Genomic DNA, 25,574 nt, shown 5'->3' on the forward strand with positions numbered 1-25,574 from the left:
GCGAATTGAGTCCAGAGCCTGGGTGATAGCAGTTAGGTTTGTGATAAGAAAATGGTGTTATTGGAAACGACTAATAGAGTACCTCTGAGGGTACAGCAGCGTCTTATTTATGTACGAAGAATGATGCGACTCAAGAATCTCGAGAGAGACAATTCGGCTTTCATCAGCATCAGCATCATCATCATCCTACTCCTCATCATCAGGTCCAGTATTCATGCGCACGTATATTGAGAATTCCTCAAGCAGGCCCATAGTAGCGCCCGATTATTTTGGTCTTGGCTGTGTAGTCTATTGAAGAGCCGCTTTGAGATCCGGGGCGTGAAGCTGAAATGATTTGTGGAGGCTTGTACGGAGTGGACTAACTTAGAACCCCAGTGTCTGGGATTGAAATAGCCTCTCCGCCCATGATGATTGGGAATTGAAGTCTTGGCGAGCTCGGGACAAGAGTTTGATTTTCAGCTTCAGGATTGAATCTGACAACTCGTTGTGCCACTGGTGTTATGGTGTTAGTCAGCACGATTTTGGCTTAGACGCCAAGACACATAATAGTTGATTGGTAGCAAGGTCTTCAGTTTTTGTATCCAATCACGTGGGACTTTCATAATCTAAAGCTAACTCATATAAATTTTTAAGCGACTGAAATAGTTTCTAGGTCAGCAGACATAATTCTTGCTGGCGTCAGCACACGCCCGTTGCGAAACTTCTATTTTTGTTTCGAACTCTCCATGGGCCAAACACAACTAGACATGGCTAGGATCCCCTGTCCCATACATCAGCAAGGAGGCCTAGCTGAATAAAAGGCAAAGTCTTTGCATGTCTTTTGGGGGTTGCTCGCAGCTCAACGTCTGTTGCAACATACCCCTGCATTGCAGCACTTGCCAGTTTTAAAATCACTTGATCGTGTTGCGCCTACATAATCGAACCCTGACAGGACTTTGGAATGACGCACAATGAAAGAAATGAAGGTACTTTGTGCTTTCTAGGCCAATTATCGTGGCTTTCGAGCTTCCATCTACTGAAAAAGCTGGCTCATCATGAGCTCGTCCTTAAGGCGACTTCTGAACAAACCGCTCTCAAGGCTTTCCGTTATTGTGTGCGTGTTGTTGTATTATTTGAGTAGCTCTATGAATTGGTGCATACATGTGGATGGCGATTTAATAATTGAATCTCTCTGTTATAAACCCGAAGACGACAAAGAATTGACAATTAATGGCTCCGATTGCAAGAAAATGATTCCACTAGCATCAATATTGTACCACATGTTTGAATTTGATGCACCTCAAAGAAGACTGCTACGAACTGTAAATTGATGTTTCTATCCATCAGCACACCGAAGCCCACAGGTCCAAAACAGGCTATTACTGGTGGTTGCGCCTACAGGAAACCTTTACGACCAAACAATTGAAAGATGAAATAACCATATTTTAACACTTTGAAACCCCACAACCAAGATGTGGTTGATGGTTCTGTGCAAGACTGGCTCTTAACAAACTCATAACCGAATACCAGCGGCCAAAATCTCAAGCGACATAGGGCGGAATACTACAGGGCCGCATGCATGAACTCTCTAAATCAAAACCGAGACTTGTTCAATGTGAAGGTCAACCCTATGCCACATGCCCCGTATCGGTTGAAGAATTGGTCGAGGCATCAGAGCGCCCCTCGTTGCATTTGGCGCCTTGATGGCAAGAGGGGCCTAGGCCTAGCTTTTGTGGCAGGTCCTTATATGCTTTAATTGGCATCATCTTGATATCAATGATTCAATTTCTCTGCGGACCTTAACTCCAAATCGTGGGAAGGGAATTGTCAACTTTATCGTCCTGCGAAGCTCTCGCAGCTGACTCCGTAGTACATGAGGTATTATAGCTTTTCAAGGACTCGCGCTTACCAAAGCCGTCGGCTGGACAGCATTATAAGGGAGCTGATCCACGCTGAGAAGACGAAGCTGGTCAGACGATTGGTCGTACTCGTACGAGGTGACCTGAGCGCCGGCGAAGTTATAGAATGCGTGCAGATCCCAGGCCTAACCAAGAAGAGGAAATGGTGTGTAATTTTGGGGAGTTGTGATTGGCTGTTATGGCAACCCATGCGGCCGCTGGTGTAACTCAACGATCCTGCACTGATAGAGCAGGCTTCCTGCCTACGTGCAAAAATGTGGACAGCCGTTCGGATCTCCCGTACCTTTGATCAAGACAGTGACTTTCAACCGTTGACGATCATCCCCGCAGATAGTCATAAACTTGCTCAGTAGCCGAAGTGTTCATGTTTATTTCCATTGCCACGTGCCAGCGTGCATATAGCATCATGTTCTGCATCATTCGGAGCTTATCTGATGTAAGCCTGGGAGCGACAAACGTGCCAAGGACCACAACTTGTGTAATGGTGCTCCACTTCGGAGCCAATATTGGTTGATCATTCCACTTTGTCCATTGGCGGAAAGCGTCTTACCTGCATATCTCGATCCTTGGCTAATGAATGAAGTTATCATCTGCTCAGCAGTCATCCTGGTAATACACTCCACTGTAGACCGCGTGTGGAGCCCGTTTAAACCATATAATAGTCTCGGTAAGTCTTGCCTCAACCATCTCTTCAAGCCCTCCCTCCTCGTCTGAACTCATTTTCCTGGTTTTCATCTAACAACTGCTTCCAGCAGTGATAACTCACAATGACTTCTGTTTCAGCCTCTCATGAGGATTGGAGAGTACTCTCATCAATAGAGCAAGCAAGCCCCAGAGGTTACCCTCGCTACGTAAGTGCGACAACTCTACGACAGTTAGACCCTTGTGAAAAGAGATCCCCATGCTAATAGCAAGCATAGCTATTTCCATTCGAACTCCAGGATAATTACAATCTCGAAGAGATTGTACACGTGCTGAAAACAGGGTGGGACGCTACTTGTCAGCGCTTTCCCACCCTACGCGCTGAGGTCATACCGGATCACGACGCGAAACAAGCTGGCAACCTGAAGTTAAAGGAGCTGGATGAAGAGAGCTTGAGGGATATCAAGCCAATTGTAGTGAAAGACCTCCGAAAACCAGGGGAATTTCCTTCCTTTGCCGATTTGAAGTCTAGGCATTTTCCCGTTTCGGCGTTGGACGAGAATCTCCTAACACGCCGATATACATGGCCAGCGCCAGGTGAGCGTATTCCGATCATCTTGATACAGCTCAACTTCATACAAGGAGGGCTTATCCTCAATTGGAATCCGTTCCATGTGGCTGGCGATGGCAAGACCTTTTACACGTGGACCGAAGTCTGGGCGCAGGAATGTCGTCGCGCTCAGAACATCGCGATCGAGAATCCCGTCCGGCTCCCGGACGGCATATTTGCAGATAGAGCACACGTCATGAATCCTAAAGCCCCCGGTTCAAGCAAAAAAGGGAGGCTTGAGGACCATCCTCAGTACAATGTAATGACTGACCCGGTGAATCAGTTGCAAAAGCTGTTAAAGCCCGATGGCCATGTTGGCCAAATATTCTACTTCTCCGAAGAATCTCTGAAAAGGCTCAAGGAAGATGCATATCCGTATGGCTTAACTGACGGTGAGCCGTCCTACATATCGACCAACGACGCCTTGTCGGTTCTTGCGTGGAGGTCGGTCATGGCGGCGCAATTTCCCATCCAGGATATTGAAGGGGATCCTATAACAGCTTTCACCCTTTCGGTCGATGGACGCTACCGTTTGGAGCCGCCCATAAACGCTGGAACACTCGGCTGCTTTCTGGTGTTCCTCGAGGTGAAAACGTCCCTGCAGAAAATGCTGGAAACTGAGGATGTCGGCCACCTCGCAGTTTTGCTGCGCAAAGCAATACTGAATGCCAATAACTACCCGGGAGGCTTCACTAATGATATGATTACATTGGTGGACCGCTTAGAGAATCCTGCTCTACTCGTGCCTGGTGCATTTCTGGACTCCCCTGGTCTCTGTTGCTCTCAGACAACCTGGGCTAAATTTGAGCTTTTCGGCCTAGAATGGGGGCCTCTTCTGGGCAACCAGATCAAGGCAGTTCGGAGTCCAAGATGTGGTATAATCAATGGCTTGCAGGTTGTATTGCCAACATTACCTGACGGTGGTCGTGAGGTTTTATTCGGCATTGAGGAGAGATGTCTCGAGCGCCTCCTCAATGATCCATTGCTGAGGAAGTATGCTGAGCCAAGATAATGTTTTGGGGCTGGTCTTTGGTCTGCTTCTAAGCTGTATCATGGGGGCTGTAAGTGATATGATCCAAGAGAGTGACAAACACAAATCGTTCTGCGCTTCCAGATATATCTCAACTTTAACTTTTCTTCACAGTCAAATTCATTTAGAGCTTGCCTCCAGCACCACGCCTGCTCAGTGAACTTTCTCGCATGTACCATCCTATTATCAAGGCTGTGCCCGGCCCTAGACAGATCGTCCCGACTGGAAGAGTTGCAACACAGACTATCCAGTGACCTGCCAACACCCCCGCGTTGTGGAGCTCGAAGAAACTAAACGAGAGCCATACGAACGATGCAACGAAAGTAGAAACCTCGTCCGCTTGAAAAGCCGTCCTTGTGTGCAAGATAAAATCTGATTGCGCATCTACTGGGGGGATAAAGAGTGTCGACATGGGGTACGGGGAGAACACGAGCGTGTAAACCCAAACGGTACTTGAAATAACACCCAGCATCAAAAGCAAGACTCTGGGTGACATAAAAAACAATTTTTCGTGGCGCCTTTGCTGGAGCACTCGTCGCAGGATGAGGAGCTTGGCAATCCCGATCCATAAAGGCGCCATTTGCCAATGCCACGTCCAGTAATGTCGCGTGGGCAGATCTGGTGCCAGGAACATCTGGAACACTTCCAACGTATGCAGAACAAAGATGATAGCAAGCAAGGGCAGACTATTCTCGGCCCACACAGTCCGAGATGAAACCGGCAATCGGACCAGATCGAAAGCGCTAGGACCGAAGATAATGCATAGGAGATAGTATATGTGAGCGACAATACCTATACCAGAAAACTGTGCTAAAACGTAAAAATCGTTGGGCTAGTCTAAGGTTTGGATGAGTATTTATCCCGTTGGCAGCGTAGAACTTATTGGCAGACTTACGAGTATGCTGGCGTGAATGCATTCGCAGAGCGGGTAGACTCAAGAAGCCAGATTGCATACAATGGGCCGAGGTCAATGAGAAACGAGAATAATTGCCAGGAACCGATATCGTCGAACCCCAAGGAAGATGGGCCAAAGGTGACTGTGGCCCCTCGCCACAATTGGTTAAGAATTTCGATCGGATAGGCGTTGTCGATAATAAGGATGCTCCCACTATTCCATTCGATGATACTAGATTGGAGGAACGGGAGCTGTTGTGCGATTATCTTCCCTAAATCCATGGACTTAATGCACCAAGCTGACAAATATGCAAACACCACTACAACCAGAACGAGTGGCCCGTAAGCTCTTGAAGTTGACATTTTTCAAGTGGTCAGCCGCGAAGCGTTCCGGTATAGTCGCCGCGTAAGTGTGAGGAGAAGAGCAAGATGACGTGGGTATAAAGTCTCCGCAGCATTTTGAGGTTATTTCAACAACAGCGCAAAACGATTATGATGCGGCACGGTTGGCAAAGAGCCTTGGCGGTCTGCTCATTGGTCGCATCGCCAAGTTGCATCAGGTCCATATTGGACAAGGGCTTGACCTAGGTCTCCACTTGCTGTGCCGGACATATCACGGGCGTACTAGCTTGTATGTACTTCAACAGTCGATGGGCTCTCCATCAAATACCCCTGATGGATTATGTGCATGAACGTTATTGGAAATGTGATGTTCCAACCCAGTCGATTCCGCCGTCCACTACAGAACAATATTGAGCAATTAGACATTTACTACTCCATGATCTTCCGAAATACTCAGAATTGAATCCTCGCAGACAGGAGGTGGCTAGACGAGAAACTTGTTCTGCTATGGTCCTGCATTCTAATGGTCCAAGATGACACCGCGCCTTTCAATGTAGTTGAGGTGAAGATATAGTATCCACTTGCATCGATCGACATGGTCTTCCACATAACGAGGCTTGCCGCTATAGATGTTGCCAAGCCATGGTAATTGTTATGGTACACTGGCCAGTTACTCACACCTGATAACGAACCGAGCAGTCGAACCCAGTAAATAAAATAAGTTGAGCTTTCGTCCTATTCTATGCGGTGGAAATGTCTACCTCGAATTCATGGGTACTTTCCACTCCATTCTTATTCTTTTAGTAGCCATGCAATTTATCATAAGTGGAGCAAGTTTGTGCCATCACTCAGCCGGACCTTTCAGAAGAAAACACCGCCGTGCCTACATTGACCACATTGACCATACTAGACAGTTTTGGAAAGTATTCTCGCACAAAGCACAGGCACTCCGTTTCCTAGAGCTGGGGGTTAACGAGTATAGCCAGAAGTCACTATTTGTGTAGTCTGAAGTTGGTAAGGCTTTGGTTCCCAATAGGGTTAACGGCAAGGGGATGCTATTATAAAGGGAATAGAAACTTTTTTTACCCATAGACAGCCTCCAAGGGAATAGCGCAGGCTGCTCTATGAAAGTCATAACCAGGGCGCCCTCTTCAAGTAATGAGCCTGCACAGCCATAGTGCGGCTGAATCTACCCTTAGCCCATTGCGTGGAACGCAAGTTTTACTTCCATACCGCCTGACCACAATCGGAAGTGGCAGTGCAAGCCTCATTGCGCCAGGCTGAAACCAGCTGAGCGATAAAGTGTGAGTGCCGTGTCAAGTTTCCGATATGCCTACAGACGTGATAACCCATCTCTTTTCCACGCGTTGAAAATTGTCGAAAAAAGCAGACGTGCCTTATTGGATTAATATCGAATTCAACTCCATCGTCGAGTCACTACAGTGTCATCATGTCTACTCAGGCGGAGACAGCTCAGCACTTCGATGACGGCAAATTGAAACTGGCCGCCAACTTCACCTCGCAGATGGCTGCCATCACGGTGTCAACAATCACCTGTGACCTGCATGAGCACTGCGACGGGAGTTGTAGCGGGGGCGAACCTATTCTATTCCAACCACTACAGATTGGAGCTTTTCCATACCGGTCCACCGTCCGAGACCGACCAGTCTCCAACCTCCCTCTTGTCCAGCCGGAATCCCCGCCTTTGCCATCAGAAGAGTTTCAGTACACCCCCATTGACTCTGCTTCAGGTCAAATACGCCTGATACATCTTCACAATGGGGTTTTCAGATCAGATACTATAGTTCTCGACTTGGTGACTGTCAACGTTTTTGATCCTGCCTGTCCTAACTTTGGCGCCTTATCGTATAATTGGGGTGAGCCCAAATTTGATCAAGGGATCGTGTGCGACGGCAAGCGACTCAACATTAATGCATCCCTCCACGAGTGTCTCAAACGACATCGCCAGGACTGGCTAGAGAAACCCGAGTTCCTTTGGGTAGATGCCATATGCATCAATCAACAAGATACAACGGAGCTTAACCAGCAGGTACTCCTCATGGGAGACATATATCGCGGCGCGGCAATTGTGCTTGTGGATTTTGGTGATGTAGCGAAGGAATGGTATGTTGCCTACGATTTGATGCTTCGAATTCGGGTGATTAGGCAAATGCTCGATGAGCGCGTGGAGGATTTGGTCAGTGATCTTCTGTTCGAAAGAGTCGGCCTGCCAACATTCAGCCATGTCGCGTGGCACAATTTCGGCGTTTTGTTCACTTCTCCATGGCTTGAGAGAACATGGACTATCCAAGAAGTGGTCCTGGCCAAGGATGTACGATGCCGTTACGGACGATTCAACTTTGAGTGGGACGTACTTGTGTCGGCATCACATTTGATGGGGTTGCAACGAACATCCGCTATCTCCAGTCTAACGACCAAACAGATGATTGGGTTACTCAACCTCGACCGAATTGTTCGAATACGTCTCGAGTTTCGTGCCCGTCGTCTTCGACCAATGCAGCTGCTATGGCGCACCCGAGACTGCATGGTTTCGAACCCACGAGACAAGATTATCGGGCTATTGGGCATGTTGTTACCTTCAGGGACTAAGACCAAGTTCGAACCGGACTATGGTTGGCCGCTCGAGAAATTGTTTTATGAGTTCGCGAGATACGTCCTTCGGGAGTATCCTTTTTCTGAGAGAGCAGCATTGCTCTCTTTCGCTGGATTACAAAGAAGGCGCGTAGGGAAGGTTGATCAACCTCAGGCAGATATGCCCTTACCATCATGGGTACCAGACTGGCTGGCGAACGATTCCGCAAGCGCTGCAGTCTACTCCATCATCCGTGAGGCCCCCTTCAGAGCAGCTAAGGGAACAACCCCAATCATGTATGTCATGGGCGAGTACGGGACTGATGAATGTTACATCACCCAAATGGGATTTCGTCTCGGCCGTATTAGCCACCTCGGTCTTTCTGCAGACGAGCTGAACAAAGAGGACGAACAGGAAACCACGACAGACGCTACACAGATTACAATTGAGACCAAAGGTAAAATTTCAAGTATTGGAGACGCCAATATTGCTGCGATGCGAACCTTGGACATCAAGTGGCTTCAGTGGCACAATGAAGCTGCTCGTACAGTGGAGGCGGCAACTGCTGAAGGGAAATTGCACCGCTATGAGGATACCCAAAGCGCGTTTGCGATTACCCTCTTGGCCGGCGATCAGTACACTGACACCAACGCTACTGCCACGACCGTGCCGATAGAAAATCCTGTCAAATCACTCGCCGCAGTGGTGGCCGATATCTCCTCGACTGAACCCACCCTAGGTCAGATTGCGAGAAACGCTGAAAGTTTGTACAAAACTCAGACTCAAGTCGCATGTCGTGATCGAAAGATAGCCGTTACCGATGAGGGTTATATGGGGCTCGTGCCGATGTGCAGCCAAGTCGGGGACGAAGTTTTTCTACTCGGCGGAGCTTCTGTTCCTTTCGTTCTGCGCCGGCGTGATCCAGCCTGGAACAAGTTCATCCTAGTGGGCGATTGCTACATTCATGGTGTAATGGAAGGTGAAGTCATGGAGGGCAACTCCTTGGACAACTGGACCCCTATGCTTATATACTAGGTGGTAGTGAAATATTCCCAAAACGAAACAAGTGAGCAAAAAGAAGATTCACACGAGATTCGGTGTACAGTTGTCCAGACCGCTCATATATCACACGAGAGATCTAATTGATTGGTTGACCTTAGCAATAATCCAGATCATTACTCTAGCACAAGTTTCTGCAGTAGCGAACAACAGAATACCCAAGACTAATGAACAAGCATGAGAACGGTAACACCAAGTAGAGGAAAGTACACGAATAGGCAGTTCTAGCCACGACATGGAACGTATCCCCCACGAGGACAACAAGGTTACGCATATTCGCCATGTATAGTACCTATGTAGTTACACAGGTATGTATGAATTTATGCACGTAAATGGCACGGGTATCAGGTGAGTATCGCTCCTGAGGCCCGATAGGTAGGTAGATACGACCTAAATGGCTATAGGTACACGCCCAGAGGAGGAGGGGAAGTGGAAGATTTGACCTAGCTGCCTCGGATAATCGGGTTGCTACTCAAAATGCAAGGCCAATTCCAACAGCGCCTTATTGACGCGACATGTACCCTGCAGGTCTACTGGCTATATCACCCAGCCTTGCTCGGGAAGCTGCAGATGACAGGCACCAATCATGGGCCGACGTCGCTCGATGGTCGGCCGGTCCGTCCCCACCAGCATCTTTTCCAGCGCATCTGGGCGTCGCGGTCCAGGGCATGGCTATCACCCCGGCAAGCCGGCGATCGCCCTGCGCGGCTCTATCCGACGCTTGGCCGTCTAGGGTGGTCCAGTGCACCAGTTCGAGATCAAAGTCGGTGATAACGATGGCGATTGCAATCATGATCTCCTGTTTTGCCAAGTTGCGGCCTGGACAGGTGACATGACCTCCACCTGCACAGCACACGCACAAAGTGTCAGCTCCGTGGGCAGCACAGCATCGTCGTTGGTGGCGAGATGGAAGGGTGCATGCAGAGATGGATGAAGGGACGCATGGATGGATGAGCCGACGCATGGGTCAAGAGAATGAGGATAGAGTCTTACCATAGGGGGAGAAGGAGCTTGGTCTGCACCACCGCCCATTGCAAACAGCGCCATTATTGTGTGTTCGCATGCATGGTTGGATTGTGCAGGCAGCCGATTTGCCTTATAAACTCCCGTAGGACCGTAGGAATTGAGGTCTTTGAACCCGGAACAATATATAGTACCTGTAGCCACTTCTAGTCCGCAAGGCAATACATGCAATAATGCTAGCTTCTAAGGATGGGCTACTAGGGCCAGGCTGCAATTTCCTAACCTGCAGCTATCACCTTTTGATAACGTTAGACAGTAGAAAGCACGTGGCTGAGGAGGTACAGTACAAGAACTTTACGATGGATAACGTAGAGGGACGATGTGCCTAAGATCCAGTTTGAGCACGGGGTACTCATTTGGGCAGTACTATGTAAGTTAAGGCCGGTCAAGACTCAAGCTGTCCTGAGCGAGGCTGAACCGAAGTTGAGCCTAGTTACGTTTCTTGAGAAGGGGTGAGGAATTGAGGTAGCCGGAACGGGTTGTAGTGGGACTTTTCAATGGCAGACTTGCTTAGTTTTTGGCCAGTCCGTAACAGGTCGCATCGCATAATGTGTACGACTGGGTTGAGTTAACAAGAATGAAGAGGTTTGGCTATCGTCCACAGGCTCAACAACTGTCCAGCTTGGCAATGTAGTTGAGAATGGCGTTGCCGGGTTAAGCAGCGATCCTTGGCAAGTGCGGCTGAGTCCCCGTAGCCGATTGCGGACCTTTGCGCAGCGCGCGATGGCATCGATTCCTGGGAGGGGACAGCGACCATTTGGCCAGTAGCGCATAGTCATCACTCTGGTTATCGTTGGCTTAAAGCGCGGTTCCACCACCACCAACTCATCATAGCGTATTGCCTGCCCCTGCTCTATAACTCGTTGATTAGGACTAGTATCGTTGTCCCTTTCACCACTTCGCCATGAGCATCGCTGCGACTTCAGCCTCGGCACACCTACACGAGACTACAGACGTATCTGAACTCACAGTCGACGGCGTAACTCAAGATGATATTCTTGCTAGACATATACCCGGACAGGCCGCGGGGCGCTTGTACGAGCGCCATCTGTTGCCCTCAACAGCGACACACATTCGTCTACTCGAGCTTCGTGTGGCCGATTCGGCAGCAGCTTCTGAACCTGGCGCACCACCACTTCCCGAGACTATTGTCTGTAGCCTCTTGACCACCCCCATAGAATCGCCACAGCCGTTCAAGGCGCTCTCGTATCATTGGGGCACAGATGACAAGACATGCTCACTTGAAGTATCAGGGAGTTGCGTTCGCATCACCCCATCTCTTGACACAGCTCTCAGATACGTCGCAACTCAACAGGAGACACTCTACCTGTGGGTTGACCAGATCTGCATCAACCAGGAAGACAGCGCCGAGAAGTCGGACCAGGTCCTGCTCATGACAGACATATATAGCAAAGCAGAGCAAGTCCTTGTCTGGCTTGGGGAGACAGCGGACAGATCGGACGAGTTAATGGACCTCTGGCGGGATATTGGCCAACAGGCTCAGAGCATCGGCTTGGAGGATTACTTCACCAAGGAGAAAGTGTCTCGAATGCTGGAAATCATGAATAGCAGATCTGTGGACGATCCCTTGACTGAACCGTACCATCAGATCGTCGACACCGCACGGCCTCAGTTTGAGAAATTGTTGCAAGCGATCATCGACTTTGATCAGAGGCCCTGGTTCCACCGTGTCTGGATCGTTCAGGAGGTCAGCTTGTGCCCGAACACGGTGTTTGTTTGTGGTCACAAAACTGTCCCCGTCGACTATGTAGTACATACAAATCACATCTTCTCGACAGCCATAAAACAATCTCTCAAGTCCGGCCCAGACATGGGGTTCCAGCAGCTTGCTCTGCAGGCTCTGTCGCCCCGTACGGTTCCGCTGCTCAGTACTCGACGTCGCCGACAGAGGTTCCAGAATGGGGTTGGGGACGGGGATGAGCTTTTCCATCTACTCAGAAAGCTCTTCGTCGAGAGCGACACGAAAGCTACACAGAGCCGAGATCGCATCTATGGGCTCTTGGGACTGGCTGTCGACTCTAAGGACCTGGCGATCAAGCCAGACTATTCTACAGCAGACCCTGCATTGGCCTTCACATCTGTGGCTCGAGCTATGATCCGGAATGGTCGAGTAGAGCTCCTGAGCTTCTCTCAGTTCCCCAAAGAACCTGGGCTGGAGAACCTGCCAACCTGGGTACCGGACTGGCGGTCTAACCTCTTGCCATCCTACTACGTCATCTTCGAAAGCGCAGAGGATCATCTTCTTGGTGCATCTGGCAATACCAAGGTTTCTCTGGCGCCGACCAATGAGCAGAATATTCTCGGCATCCGTGGGTACATCGTCGACTCAATAGATGAGGTAGGATCTGCATGGGATGCATCAGGTGGCAACGCGTCCTGTTTGGCGTTATTCAAAACACTCGAGGAACTCTGCCGCAAGTCTGCCGCCGTAGGCGAACCCATTTACCCATCTGCATCGAGACGTGCCGAAGCGGTCTGGCGCGTTCCAGTAGGAGACCTCTACTGGACCCCCGAGACAGACTATATTCGCGCCAGGAAACCGCTTGTGGAAGATCAATATCGCGACTGCCTAGCTGTTTCCGAGATCGTTGTGAACTGGGGAAGCATGTCGGCAGAAGAACAGAAGCCGGCCATGCAGGAGATAACTTCTCGGCGATTTACATCCGGACGATACAAAGAGAACATGAGCGGAATGAACGGAAAGAAGCCATATGTCACTTGCCGAGGGTATCTGGGCATGTGTCCTGGATCAGCAGTTGCAGGTGATGTGGTCGTCATACTGTGTGGCGCCCGACTTCCTTATGTCTTGCGTCGCCAAGATCAAGGAGACAGATGGACTTTCTTAGGTGAGGCGTATTGCGATGGGGTGATGGATGGGGAGATAATGGGACATCGAGAAGAAAGACTGTTCAACATCGAATAGCTTGATGTGTTACATTCCATACTACAGGAAATCACTACGCTGAATGCCTTGAGGTTTTGATGGGGATGTATGATTTCGATTGGGAAATCATCCGCAGAGAGTATTAGTACTTCTTTTCCTCTATAGTAGCTTTCTATGTGGCTAATTAGTCAAGTATCTTCCATTGAGGTCCAAATCTCTTCTTGTAATCATTGTAAAACCACAAACTCCAGAGGAGCCCATCACCTTCGTCCTGCACGGCTCCGGCGCCAATTTCAAGGTTGCCATAGTATTCGGAGTCAACGTGAATGGTGTATGCATCTTCGAAAAACTCAACATCGCAATCAGGATAAGTCTTCCGTAACAGCTCGTCGTTGTCTAGTGCTCCGTGTTTTCCTGGTCTGTCGCCGCTGGCTCTCCTAGTTGGGATACCTTTGATTTGTATTCCCCTAAGGGCAAGGTGCTGGAGCTTCGAGAAACGGTTGCTCTGCTCCAGAAGAAGTCGTAGTATAGATCTGCAAAAGAGCACATCCCCACGGTCAGGGGCGCTCGACAGGTTTTCGTTTTGTAGCTGGCGTCGTGAACCCTTGTACTCTGGAAATGGGTCACCGTCGCCGACACTGTCCCCTATATCTATGGGAATGCGGTGCTCAAGAATAAGCTCTTTCAGCGTGGCCCCAACACCTTCGAGGAGGAAGCGCCATTCCATACAGAGGACCTGTTCGTATTGGTGGGGAATTTGCCTGAAGCTATCATGCGCATCTCGGGCGGTTTCGCCGGTATACGGCTTGACCAGGTGTAAATGTGTGAGGGCTGTTAGCTTCGATGGTAACGACCTGGGCAGCCAAATCGCCCCATGCATGACCAAGGGTAGTTCGTCGTCGTCAAATTCTTCGTCATCACTACCTGCACCATCCACTCCACTGTCCGTCTCTTGCGAAGCAGATTCCGCCCTGTCCAACTGTGTTGACATTGCTGTAGCCTCGGCTCCATTGCGTTGATAGTGCTCAGCCTGCTTCTCTGTGATGGGCACTGAGCTCTTGTTGGCGAATAGCGTTTCCTCGTAAGCCGCGTCATCTGTCGGTGTTGCCAGTATACCTAGATCAAGGTACTTGATACGCGCAGCGTTGTTGCAAATCTTTCTGACCCAAGCTGCTGAGAAGTACCCACGTAGCTTGAGATTTTCAAGCTCAGGCAATTCCGCGTCTGGTGCTGTCGGTGCATGCGCTTCCCTCTTGCAAAGCCCAACAACTTCGAGAGATCTCAAGCTCTTTAAACTCGAAATCATATCCATTACTTCGGCATCGACACCAATTGACATGCACAGCGACCGTACGTGTTGTGCTAACTGACTCCAACGCTCCTCAGAAACGAGCTTCCGGACACGCATCAGCTTTTCCTCCCTCGTGAATTGATTATTATTCCCACTGAAAGATGCCGCCCTGCTTTTGGGAACAGTATATCTGCGGTCCGTCCTACGCTCATATGAATGCTTCCATCTAGGCGGATTGAAGCTACACTCAGAGTACTTGCGCTCCGAAGGCCCAAATATCAGCTGTTTGTAGGGATATGCGGGATCATCAGCTAGCTCTCTTGCCATACGTTTGGCAGAATCTCCGCTTGTGAAGTCGCTGATCTCTCCTTCAATATCGATGCCCTCGTGTGTACCGCTGTGGTGCAGTTCGATCTCACTCCAAACGACAGGCGTTAGGAGATGATTGAGGGCCTTACAGGTACGGGCGAGTGCTGCTTGGTCCGGAAGCAGCAGCAAGGAGACGACCTCCCGGAACAACTCATGGGGAATTGATGCTAGATTTTGGACCATGATAGACTACCCAAAACAAAATAGCTGGTACAGAAGAAAAAGAGAATCGAAATTTGCATTCAACACCAAGTAAATAGACAGACCCATCGTCTGTTCCTGCGCAAAGGCTAGGGCGTTGCTTGATCCGTGCACGGAATACCCGGCGGTTGCATGACTTCAATCTAACCGTTTCAGGTCAGCTTGAGCTTGAGGTTTTAGTGACCGTGTTACTGTTAGCTCCCTCTAGCATTGGAGCAACCCAGCGTAAGCATGCTCCTTCAAATATGCAAGCGAAGCCCCGAGAAGGATCACTCGCGAGGAGATCGCCGAGATTCTCTGCGCCAGATCAAGTCACGTCAATCAGCGTGAAAGCGGCGGACCATTTTGCTGTTCTGATTGACATGTGCCAACAATGGCTGATAGCCTCCTGCGCAATGCGGCCACTACGACTTAAAGTAAGCCGTGAATGGCCACACAATCGGTGTTCATCGTTTTATGGAACATTATATTGGGTAATGTGTCTGTGTCTTCCGCGAGTGTGCGCCGCACCGATGGCTTCGGCTTCGGCCCGGCACGGCCCCGGCCCCGGCCCACTTTAACGGCCGTGATCAAGCCGCACCCGCGCCGCCATCCCGCTGAAGTGTTGGAATCATGATTTCCCAAAACGGACACAATCAAGCAAGTACCTGCATGCCACCAAGCCAGTCTCATCCACATGTCTGGACAGTCCTACGACCAGTTGGCACAACAACGGCAAGCTGATTTGCTGCGATCCAATGGTCGCTCCAATCAATGATGCCATTCCCGAGGGACCCCTGCGTTGATCCCGAGCTTCGCGAGTGGATGACGTTGAGTGACGCTTACTGAGATCCGGGCGCGACGCGACCACGAATAATGTAAGAGAAGCAATATAGTAGGAGAGGAGGTGTAACATCAAACGATATATCGTTCGTAATCATACCACGTTCGTCATAAATCCTTGAAATCCCTGGCCTGACTAGGAATCCCACACGCGCGCCAACCTATAAAACGCCCAACTAACTCACTCCGATGTCTTGGAGAACTCCCATCTTAATCCATCAATCCAGCAAATCTCTAGCTAGAAGCGCAAGAAACACATTCCACCACCCAGCATCCAGAGCCGCCGCGCGAGCACTCAGCACGACCAAGATGGCGCAGTTCCCGCCGCCGTCCAGCGATCCGCCCAAGAAGGAGATGGTGTACTTCCCGGGGATGCTGACGGCGCTGCCGTCGCAGTCGGCCGAGTTCCGGCGCGTGCTGCACACGGGGCTGTACTCGCAGCTGGTGCTGATGACGATCCCCGTGGGCGGCGACATCGGCGACGAGACGCACACGGTGGACCAGATCCTGACCTTCACGTCGGGCACGGCGCTGGCGCAGGTCGGCGGGCGCGAGCAGCACGTCAAGGCCGGCGACCTCGTCGTCGTGCCCGCCGGCACCCGCCACCAGTTCATCAACACCGGGCCCACCCCGCTGCTGCTGTACACCGTCTACAGCCCCGCCGAGCACAAGCCGACCACGGTCCACAGGACCAAGGAGGAAGGCGACAAGGAGGAGGAGGAGGGCATCGACGAGGCGCCTGAGTGGGCGCACAGGAGCAAGCAGCAGAATGAGAAGGAAGGCTGGGTCAAGGCGGAAGAGTGAGCTGCCAATGGCAGAGGCGCAGCTGGTATGCCACCTTGGGCACTTATGCGGTTATTAGCATTTCAATTTTTAATTTCAATAGAATTTTCAGCATATACAGCCTGAACTCACGGTTGATGCCACATCGAAAATCGCCGGCAGCCTGAGTGTCTCAAATCACCTACACTGATAGTGACCCTCGCCATTCATCCCTCATGAGTTGACGCACACAACGGCTAGGGCCGGAGCAAAGGAAGACAACCAGGCTGATGAGCCTGCAGAGCTAAGAATGAAGGCGGAAGAGTAATCAGAAGTCGAAGGCAATATTCAGAGTGTTTTGCAGCGCGAGTCACAAGTGGCAGCACAAAGGAGTCAAATTATTGTTCAGAGAAAGTGTTTGTATTCTCAAAAAAGGGCTTGATTTTCGCCCAATCTATCGGTCTAATCGCGAGCAAGTCCGAAAAAAAGGAGTGCTGCTACCGAGATGGTATCTTTCCCTCCTTGTCATGAATAAGAAACGCCCTTCGTAAATGCAAATGCCAATGTGTGTGTGTTCATGAATTTTCTCATCTCGTTTCCCCTGTCCTATTTTCCTGCTGCCCTTTCGTCGTGTAGAAGTACAAAAATGTGGTGGATGAAGAAGTAGAAGTGAATGTGTGGTATAATATGTACAAATGGAGCTCCGGGCTCAAGGGTGCACAAAGAATGGTGCGTAAAGAATGTGTTCTTGTTCAGATCCTCCTCAAGATTGATTTCCACTCGCCCGGGTGGGCGCTTAGATAGCGCGGCGGACGCGGCTGACCTGGCGGCGCTGCATGGAGAGGGTGTCGGAAACACCAGGAGTGCAGGAGGTGCCAGCAGCCAAGGGGATGGCGGCGGACCACTGACCAGAGGCGCAGCGCTGGAAGCTGCTGCCGGAACACGAATAGGCCCCTTCTTGGCTGCAAGGTCCGCTCTGCGCACCTGAAGCACCTCCAGTGGGTCCACTAGCCGGAGCACTTGAAGGCTTGCTAGCAACTACCGATGAAGTTTGCGTCTGGAGAGTGCTTGGGACCTGCGTGGGGACAGAGCTTGAAGCACCACCGGCAGGGACAGTCAGGAAGACGCCACCGGGAGCCGAAGCACTGGAAGCCGGGGCAGTCTTTGAAGGGGCAGCCGTCGTTGAAGCAGCAGCCGTGGTCGAAGCACCTGAGCCGGAGCCTGATCCCGATCCCGATCCCGATCCCGATCCGGAGCCGGCAGCGACGTCCTGGCCGGTCTGGCAGTTGCTGGCAGCACCACCGCTGGTGGTGACCTTGTCGACCTGTGCGCCGGGGTCGGGGTACAGGACGTCGATGCCCTCCTTGACACAGAACTCGGACTTGCCCTCGAGGTTGGCGACGAACATGGCAGGCTGGGACTTGAAGGAGACGGCGCGCTTGGAGGTCTTGGGCTTCTCCTCGCGCTTGGCGCTGCCGCCACCGATGGTAATGGAGGCGCAGTTCATGTAGAACTCGCGGTTGCCAGTGTGGTTGATCCAAGTCCAGCCCATCAGGACCTTGTCGGCCGTGGGGGTGTCCTCGGGCACGGTGAACTTGAGGCTCTTGTCGGTGGGGCAGTCGCCCTCCTTGGAGTAGATGACGGTCCAAGTGCTGCCGGAGTCGTAGCTCAGAGAAATCTGGCACGAGCCACCGTTGTGGGCGGCGCCGCCCTCAAGGGTGACGGTCTGCTGGGAGCCGGGGGCCCAGGTAGCGACGGGAGCACCCTCTGCGGTGTCGAACACGCTCAGCGCGCCCTTGCAGGGGAAGGTGTCCGGGGTGTTGGGCGAGGTGATACCGTAGTCGATGTCCTTGGCGTTAGGGTTGCCCTTGTACCTCAACGGAGGGGGGTCGGCAACGTTCATGTGAGCCGAGGTGGTGGCCGCGAGGGCGGCGACCATGAGCGAAGCAGTGGTGAAATGCATCTTGGCGAGTTTGTACTTTGTGTATGGAGATCTCGTTTGATCAATGATAGTAGTCAGATAGCTAAACCAGTAGCTGAATTTGGGACAGATGTCTCGGGGTGAAGCAAAGTCTTTTTGACTGCGTTGACCGGACAAAGAGTCGTGGAATGAAGGTGTTGGTGAACAAGTCGATTGTTCAGAAAACTCCTGAGTGAAGGATTGTGGTGAGGTAAAACCTCAAAGAATGGAAAAAGAGGAAGAAAGGGTGGTGAAACGAGCAACCCAAAGAATGGATGTGTGTGTGAGTGATGAAGAAAGGAAAGTCGATTGTCGAGGTTGGACAAGGTGATATTTGTATTCGAGACCCATCTCCGTGAATCTGGCGCTGGACGCGGGCAAAGACAGCCGCTGCCAGTAGCTTAGACAGGAACAACGCCCTTGCCCCCCCTTGTGATTGACTCGTCCCCTGCCATGGCCGCCCTCGTAGCCCCGGCCTGGATCGCCGTGAACCTGACCTGCCTGACAGCTTCATGTGGGCTTCCAAGCCGTCGACTCAGGACTGTGAGTTGTCGACGACGTCGGGTCCCTCTTTGTCTGGTGGGGCGGTCGGAACTTGGGAGGGGCTAGAGGGATGCATGTCTCTACTATGACCGCGGCAGGGCCAGGCACGGCGCTGGGATTGGTTGGACGGCAGACAAGCATAGATCTGGAGTCAGGGGTGCACACACCAGTGATCTTCGCAGCAGGGACGGAGCAGAAGACTTGTAGCCTGACTCCTGACCAGACGGCGCGGCGGGTCCACGGGTGCGGCGAATGGGTGGCCAGCATTGACGACGTCGCAGTCACCCGGCGCGCTGCAGAGCCTGAGGGCCTTCCATGAGAGGTCGCAGCGGGCGATGGAGCCCTGGAGCCGTGGAGCCCTGGAGCCGGGGGGAGGGGGGCAGCAAGGGGGAGGGATTCCACCGGCTGCTAGAGCCCCAAGGGGGAAAGGGGGCGCTGCAGCCGAGCGCCGCAGAGCCTCCGCCACCCAATCAAGGGGCCCCGGCAGCGCATCGTACCTGACAGAGAGGCGACCGCCAAGCTTTGCGCCAATCCGCATCGGGGCGGGCGACCAGCCGACCAGGGACAGGCATTCCCCAGCGCAGCAGGGGGGCAGGCAGACATGGGAGCTTTCGCCTTTGCCCTTTTTTTTTTTTTCTTCTTCTCTGCAGTCTGGTGTCGGCATGGGGCGCGACGCTGACGCTGACTAGTCGCAGGCCGGCTCACGATGAAACGCCCACGAACCCCTATGCGGGAGCGCCCAGCACACCGTCTGGAGGCCGTCCGCGCCCGCCATTGGCCGGCCGCCTGAAACGTCGAAACACGACCAATTTGCCGCGCTGCTATACGATCGCCCGCTAACCACCCTTCCCCTACTTGGCATAATAGTATGCAGATGCACACCCAGCAAACGACCACCTCCCCCCGTACGTGCCATGATATGCCCCCTCCGTCTGAAGATATGCGATGAAAGAAGAAGGTGGCCCCTGGCTTGCTTGGGCTTGGGCTTGGGCTCTGCTTGGATTTGCTTGCGCCCGTCGATCAATGGATCGTCCCGACTGGAAATTCTCCTAAACTCTGCCAAAGTGGGCTGTTTCTGCTCCGGCGCCTGCAATCCCTATCATTGTCGCCCGCTGCCGCCCTCACGATGCACCCGCAGGCCATATGAAGAAACAACAATAGCCGTAAAGTGGGTGCACACCCAATGGCCTATCGGCCGCAATGCGACGGTGACGCAGAGTGCTGGACCGCCATCCATCCATCATGCCCTCCGAGGTCTAGGTCTGTCCGAGTCGTTGCTCACGTTTCTTGTGAGTCGCTCACGTCGTCGGCCGTTTGCCATGCGGACGCTACTGTACCGTTTGTACCGCATGCAAGTGCATGAATTGCTTAATCCCCCAGGTGCGAATGCCATCTCCAAGCAGAAAATCTCCTCGTCCTAAACTCTATCTCACCCTCCCTCACGGCTCCAGCTTCCAGAATCCGGCAACGCTACCAACGCCCGAGCCAGGTCATCCCCGCTGGCCGCCGCACCGCAAGCTCCTACGAGCTCCAGGAGAGCTCCAGGACCCCCCGGGATCTGGCCGAGTCGGCCGAACACGCGGGATCCACCTCCTGCTCAGCCCGACCAGGGCTTTCCCGGGCTGCCTCTTGCTGGGGGCATAATTCATGCACCACACCTAGGGCCCCTGTCTCGGCTACAGTACGAACCATTCTCTTTACGAGTGGCAAACCGCGAGGCACTCTCTCCCTCTTTGTCGACTTTGGGAAACTAGTTTTGACTTCTGTCAACAGGCCTTCGGTCCTTTGCTTTCCTGTTTGGTACGCAGCCATCTCCAGGGTTGTCCCAGTCTCTGTAGCCCCAGCCAACGAGTAAGTCGGCTCGACGCCTTTGATGGGGCTTGATGCAGGAACAGAAGTCAGTCTCGCGTGGCATCACCCAAGGCACATGGACGCACTTCTGCCACAGTAGGCGACTTCTACGTGCCTTCTAGCTTCTGTTGCGACTGATTCAGGTCTATCGTGTGGATTCCTGCTTTACTTCAGCACTCGTCATCAGCCTCCCAACCACCAAACCGAGACGCTCTAACATGGAAGATATGCAAATAGAGTTTGTGGTCAAAAAGCGGCTGACCTAGCTGTCCAGATCCTGCTCAATTGACTCGACGTCCTGGCTACCGTCATACCTGGTCCCAGGGCTCGGGCAGTGTCACTGTACCATAACCCGTTGGGTCTCGTCCCTTGGGTCACTTCACGCAAACAAAAGACGCCGTGACATCAGTATAGATCTGAGTTACTACGCTAAAGAGCTATCGAAAAAAAGGACAGCTCAATGGCGCTGAGGCGTGACTGCTCGCCGATCCACGCTATTCTCAACGTCCCCCCTCATCCCCATAGCAGTAGTCCAGACGGGCCGCATGACTAAGTGCAGCGGCCATGTGATGGGCAGCTTTAGCCCCCGGACCTTCTAGACCTCCCTCCTTATGCTCCATTGCCAGTCCAGGACCTCGACAAGATCCTGCCTGCTCCGTGAAAGACGTGTGCTGTCAACCCTCTCTTGTTCTCATGTCTTCCATTAGCGCGCAGTGGGGTATTGACTTGTCTGCCCCTCAAGTCAAGTATCTCAGTACGTGCGGAGCTTGTGACGAATCTGTACGAAAATATCCTGCCCCAACTGATAGGTCACTTCAGCACATAGACTAGACCGAGGATATGTTGACCCGCGGACACTGCCGTTTTGGGCAGTCTCGCTACCAGAGGTGGCTACCACGTGTGCCGCCGGATGAAGTAGATATGCATCAGACGATGTCATAATGCCGAGAGACGATGTATGGCCCCGTCAATAACCGACGTGGTGACGGATGTGTGCGGCTCAGTTGAGGACCGAGGTCGAGGGCAGGAGACACGGGCTGACGCCTGTATCGACAAGAGGTCTTTGCAAACTATGTTGAACTAGTGAAGAAATCAGGTGCGCGAGGCGCGGCGCCGGCGAGATGGGACAACACAAGTTGTTGCCCACTCACTTGGTCTCCTCCGTTGCATCAGGAGTACGGCCTTGGGGACCGGAAGGTATCTGGTGCCCGCCTTGTGGGCCTTGGTGTGGGCCACCGTGACCTTGGAAGTTCTTGAAGTTATTGCTATTGTTGCGATGCTGTGGGTGTTGATGCATCTGCTGCGGGCTGGTTCCGAACTGCTGGGGTCCGGGGTTGTTGTATCCACGCATGTTGTTCACTTCAAACAGACGAGTCAGTATTGTCTCGGTTTGGTGGGTTGCGTTCTGGAGAACTTACGCTGTCCAGGCTGCTGGGGAAACACTGGTTGCTGATATTGCATCCCCGGACTCATGCCATACATAGGCTGTCCTTGCTGGGAGCCTTGGTGGACCATCATTGGCGCCGCGGGCCGACCCGGACTGGGATAACCGTTCGCACCCGGCATTGGTTGCGGTGCACTGGCGCCAGGAGGCATGAAGTGCGGGCCGCCGGGGTACATCTGCATCTGCGCCGCAGGCATGCCCTGGGGGGTCATGAACTGAGGCTGCATCATCATAGGGGTCCCCATAGGCATCTGCTGCTGGGGCATGTACTGTGCGTTGTTGGAGAAGCTTCTGTTGAAGTGGCCACCCATCTGCTGAGGCGTACCGGGCATGAAAGGCATGCCATTCTGGTAGGGCATCTGGCCGGGATTGTTCATATTAGGGGGGTATGCGACGGGAATTGCGTTGATGCGCGGGGAGGAGAAGGACTGGGACGAGGCTGAGTGCATCATTCGGTGGTCATCTGCTCCGTTGAAGGGTCCGTGAGGCATGGGGCCATGCTGACCAGGATGCATAGGAGCAGGAGGAGCATGCGGTGACACTCGGGGCGTATTCTGGGCACCCTGTTGCAGGTGGAATGGGAGTTGATGTTGATGGGCCAGCTGTGGCATGACATGAGTAGGGTTAGGCGTGGGTTGAGTCGCGAAAGGCTGTCGCTCAAAGTACTCCATGTATGACAGGCGCATGGTTGACTCGGGCTTCTCGTCGTCCTGAGCCTGACGCCAAGTAGGCGGGGTGTCGAATGAAGGCTTGATCCCATCGTTGTCCGCCCAGTTCTTGCCCTCAGGCTTGGGCTGTGACTTGATGTGGACAAGAATCGAACACTTCTTCGTGTCGACGGCATTCTTCTTCTTCTTGATGACGACGACTGCTGCGGCAATGGTGCTACCAGGACCGGAGTGGGCGTCGGCTGTCTGGTTCAAGGCGGAACGAGGGCTGGAGCCAGCACTTGGGTGGCCGTTGGGAGTGAAGCTCGACGCGAAAGGGCTCGGTCGGAATTCGTGGCTGTTGGGGTTCAGCTTGTTGGCCATGTGACCAGGCATCGGTCCTCGGCGCATGTATGATGGGTCAACATTGGCCGGACCCGTCGGAGGCTGACGCATGTCACCCATTTTCTGGTTCTCGGCGTTGCGGTGGATACGCGCCGCGAGACCTTGAGTCTGCCGACCTGCGGGTCCCATGTGCGGACCGCCGTTGCGGAACTGCTGGTAGGGCTGCGGGACGAAATTCTGGCGACCTCCGGGATGGCGCGAAGCAGCCGGAGCAGGCTGAACGGGGGCTGGAGCGCCGGCTGGGCGAGCTCGATCGGTGGGTGCGCCCTGCGCGGTGGTAGCAGCCGGGCCATCTTTGGAAGCCACAGGCTTCTTCTCTTGAACGACCTTCTCCTCCGCCTTGCGACGCAGACATTCAGCAGCATCCCGAGAGGCCTTCTCCTGGATTGCCTTCTGCTTCGCCGGATCCTTGGCAATGATTCCAATGAGATCAACAGGGACGGGGGTCGGCAGCTTGAAGTTATCGGCGAACTTCTTCAACTCGATCAACTTGACTTCCTTGTCCGCCTTGGCCTTGGTGCTGCGGGCCTTCTCAGCATTGGTCCTCTGTTGGCTGGCAAATGCCTTGAATTCCTTCAGTACATCTTTTTCGACTGTAGACGTAGCGCTAGGAGCGGCAGCCGCTTCCTTTCCTTGAGGCGAGATGGTACGGCTCGTGGCGGCAGAAGGTCGCAGCGGGGTCGACGACTGCCCCGAGGCCTTTGCATCGGCGGGCTTCTGCGCAGCTTCCACCTTCGGCTCGGATTTATCCTCGGATGCCTTAGCTGTTGCTCCCGCTGCTGCAGGAGTAGCGCCCGTCACTTCAGTGGCAGGCGCCTGGCGGGGCTTTGCGTCATCAGCTTTCGCAGCCGGCTGGTTCTTCTGCGGCTTCAGCTGAGACGAGATGATGGCAGGATCGATAGGAGCGCCTTTGACAGTCGAGGCGCCGGTCGGAGCTCTACGGGCCGGGGGTGTGTATTTGTTGTCTCTGTTGCCGCCAGGAAGGGGTGGGAAGTCATTCTGCTGTTGACGCTTGACACCACTGTATCTGTGAGGCGGATTCAGCATTAGCATCCGGCGTGCAAGGCGCACAGTAGAGATACTTGGTAAGGTTGACTTACTTGTCTTCTTCATCACCACCATCATCTCCGCCGACGAAGTCCATGACTCTCTCTTCAGCCACGTGTGAAGTGCTGGCCACACTACGCTCGATCTCACGAGCCTTCTTCTCGGCGGCAGCTATTCTTTGATGATATTGGGGGTGGCTCTTGTTGATCTGTGTCGTGTACATGTTCTCATCGTAATCGGTCTTCAGCCCGAAAAGCTTCTCGTTGGCGGAGAATTGGTCCCAAGATGGCTTGGTGCCGGACTTCTCCAAGCTGTGATCGAATGTGTCATCCGTGTCGGGCTGCCATCGTTGCAGCACACGTTCTCCGCCGGCGCGGTTCGCCGAGATGGCGCTGTCAGTACGGAAGCCGCCTTGGGGCACCAGAGTCAGTTTTCCTTCCACGTGACACGTGCTCATGGCTGGGAAGCGATCTCACCATTCTGAGCCTTGCCAGACATGGCATCCTTCTTCTGGTACGCCATGTTTGGTATATCCTTCTTATTAGTTCCGTTCGAGAGGGCAGCGGCTGTCTTTTTCGGCTGTACCATCCTCAGATGGCAGTCGTCGTAGGGGAGGATCCGATGGGGTTGGCCTCCAGGACTTGCGCCGGTGAGGACGTGATCCGAGCCTAATTAACCCTGATTGACTGGCACGTTAGCTCACGCCGGCGACCTAGGACCAATGTGAAGGGATGAAGACGGCCGCTGCAGCAATTGACGAATGCGGATGTAGAACAACGGGATGGCACAGGTGGGCAGCCGTTGGGAAGGTGGAATCCATCCCAAGGGGGTTGGAGACGGGATGAATGAGAGCTGTGGGGAGATGCTTACCTCGTGGTTGAAATTATGCCACCTGCTTGTCTCTCTCAAGAGGACAAGCTGTTGACGGCGTGCGAAGTCGGGCGAGGTGAGGGTGAAATTTGTGGCCGATGACCAGGCCCGGGTGCTGCTCGGTGGCAGGAAGGAAGTCTTTCGGAGAGGAGCTAGCCGTCAGCACATGGGAAAAAGAAAGCAACAAGATGCGCTCAGGCGCGCAATGAGCGTGTGAAGGGCAAAATAGAAGAGCAGCAAGCTGCTACAAGAGGCGAGGTTCGCGAATTACCAGAAAGCGAAAGGGGGAATGGGCGGCGATGAGGTCGGGGTCGGGTCGAGGTTAGGTGAGGTGAGGTTAGGGATGGGATGGGGGATGGGGGATGG

General features: G+C 53.0%; 7 protein-coding genes across 7 annotated transcripts; 4 read left to right on the plus strand and 3 right to left on the minus strand.

The window, feature by feature from the left end:
- Positions 1-2,665: 2,665 nt before the first annotated feature.
- Positions 2,666-4,162, plus strand: JN550_005870 (uncharacterized protein; the record flags this gene model as incomplete). Its single annotated transcript, XM_049317544.1, has 2 exons — positions 2,666-2,749; positions 2,819-4,162. 2 exons carry the CDS (start codon positions 2,666-2,668, stop codon positions 4,160-4,162), a joined length of 1,428 nt encoding a protein of 475 aa, XP_049172113.1.
- Positions 4,163-6,866: 2,704 nt separating this feature from the next.
- On the plus strand, positions 6,867-9,044 carry JN550_005871 (uncharacterized protein; the record flags this gene model as incomplete). Its single annotated transcript, XM_049317545.1, has 1 exon — positions 6,867-9,044. The coding sequence occupies one exon, from the start codon at positions 6,867-6,869 to the stop codon at positions 9,042-9,044; it is 2,178 nt and encodes a 725-aa protein (XP_049172114.1).
- A 1,951-nt stretch (positions 9,045-10,995) lies between these two features.
- JN550_005872 (uncharacterized protein) lies at positions 10,996-13,035 on the plus strand (the record flags this gene model as incomplete). The annotated part of the gene is made up of 1 exon (XM_049317548.1): positions 10,996-13,035. The coding sequence occupies one exon, from the start codon at positions 10,996-10,998 to the stop codon at positions 13,033-13,035; it is 2,040 nt and encodes a 679-aa protein (XP_049172115.1).
- Positions 13,036-13,180: 145 nt separating this feature from the next.
- Positions 13,181-14,839, minus strand: JN550_005873 (uncharacterized protein; the record flags this gene model as incomplete). The annotated part of the gene is made up of 1 exon (XM_049317549.1): positions 13,181-14,839. The coding sequence occupies one exon, from the start codon at positions 14,837-14,839 to the stop codon at positions 13,181-13,183; it is 1,659 nt and encodes a 552-aa protein (XP_049172116.1).
- A 1,149-nt stretch (positions 14,840-15,988) lies between these two features.
- JN550_005874 (uncharacterized protein) lies at positions 15,989-16,483 on the plus strand (the record flags this gene model as incomplete). The annotated part of the gene is made up of 1 exon (XM_049317550.1): positions 15,989-16,483. The coding sequence occupies one exon, from the start codon at positions 15,989-15,991 to the stop codon at positions 16,481-16,483; it is 495 nt and encodes a 164-aa protein (XP_049172117.1).
- Positions 16,484-17,237: 754 nt separating this feature from the next.
- JN550_005875 (uncharacterized protein) lies at positions 17,238-18,404 on the minus strand (the record flags this gene model as incomplete). Its single annotated transcript, XM_049317551.1, has 1 exon — positions 17,238-18,404. One exon carries the CDS (start codon positions 18,402-18,404, stop codon positions 17,238-17,240), a length of 1,167 nt encoding a protein of 388 aa, XP_049172118.1.
- Positions 18,405-21,795: 3,391 nt separating this feature from the next.
- Positions 21,796-24,860, minus strand: JN550_005876 (uncharacterized protein; the record flags this gene model as incomplete). Its single annotated transcript, XM_049317552.1, has 5 exons — positions 21,796-21,865; positions 21,947-22,154; positions 22,214-24,318; positions 24,392-24,749; positions 24,815-24,860. The coding sequence occupies 5 exons, from the start codon at positions 24,858-24,860 to the stop codon at positions 21,796-21,798; spliced, it is 2,787 nt and encodes a 928-aa protein (XP_049172119.1).
- Positions 24,861-25,574: the final 714 nt, after the last annotated feature.

Source organism: Neoarthrinium moseri, assembly GCF_022829205.1.
Source record: "Neoarthrinium moseri strain CBS 164.80 chromosome Unknown scaffold19_Wmoseri_CBS_16480, whole genome shotgun sequence".
Classification (NCBI taxonomy): Eukaryota; Fungi; Ascomycota; class Sordariomycetes; order Amphisphaeriales; family Apiosporaceae; genus Neoarthrinium; species Neoarthrinium moseri.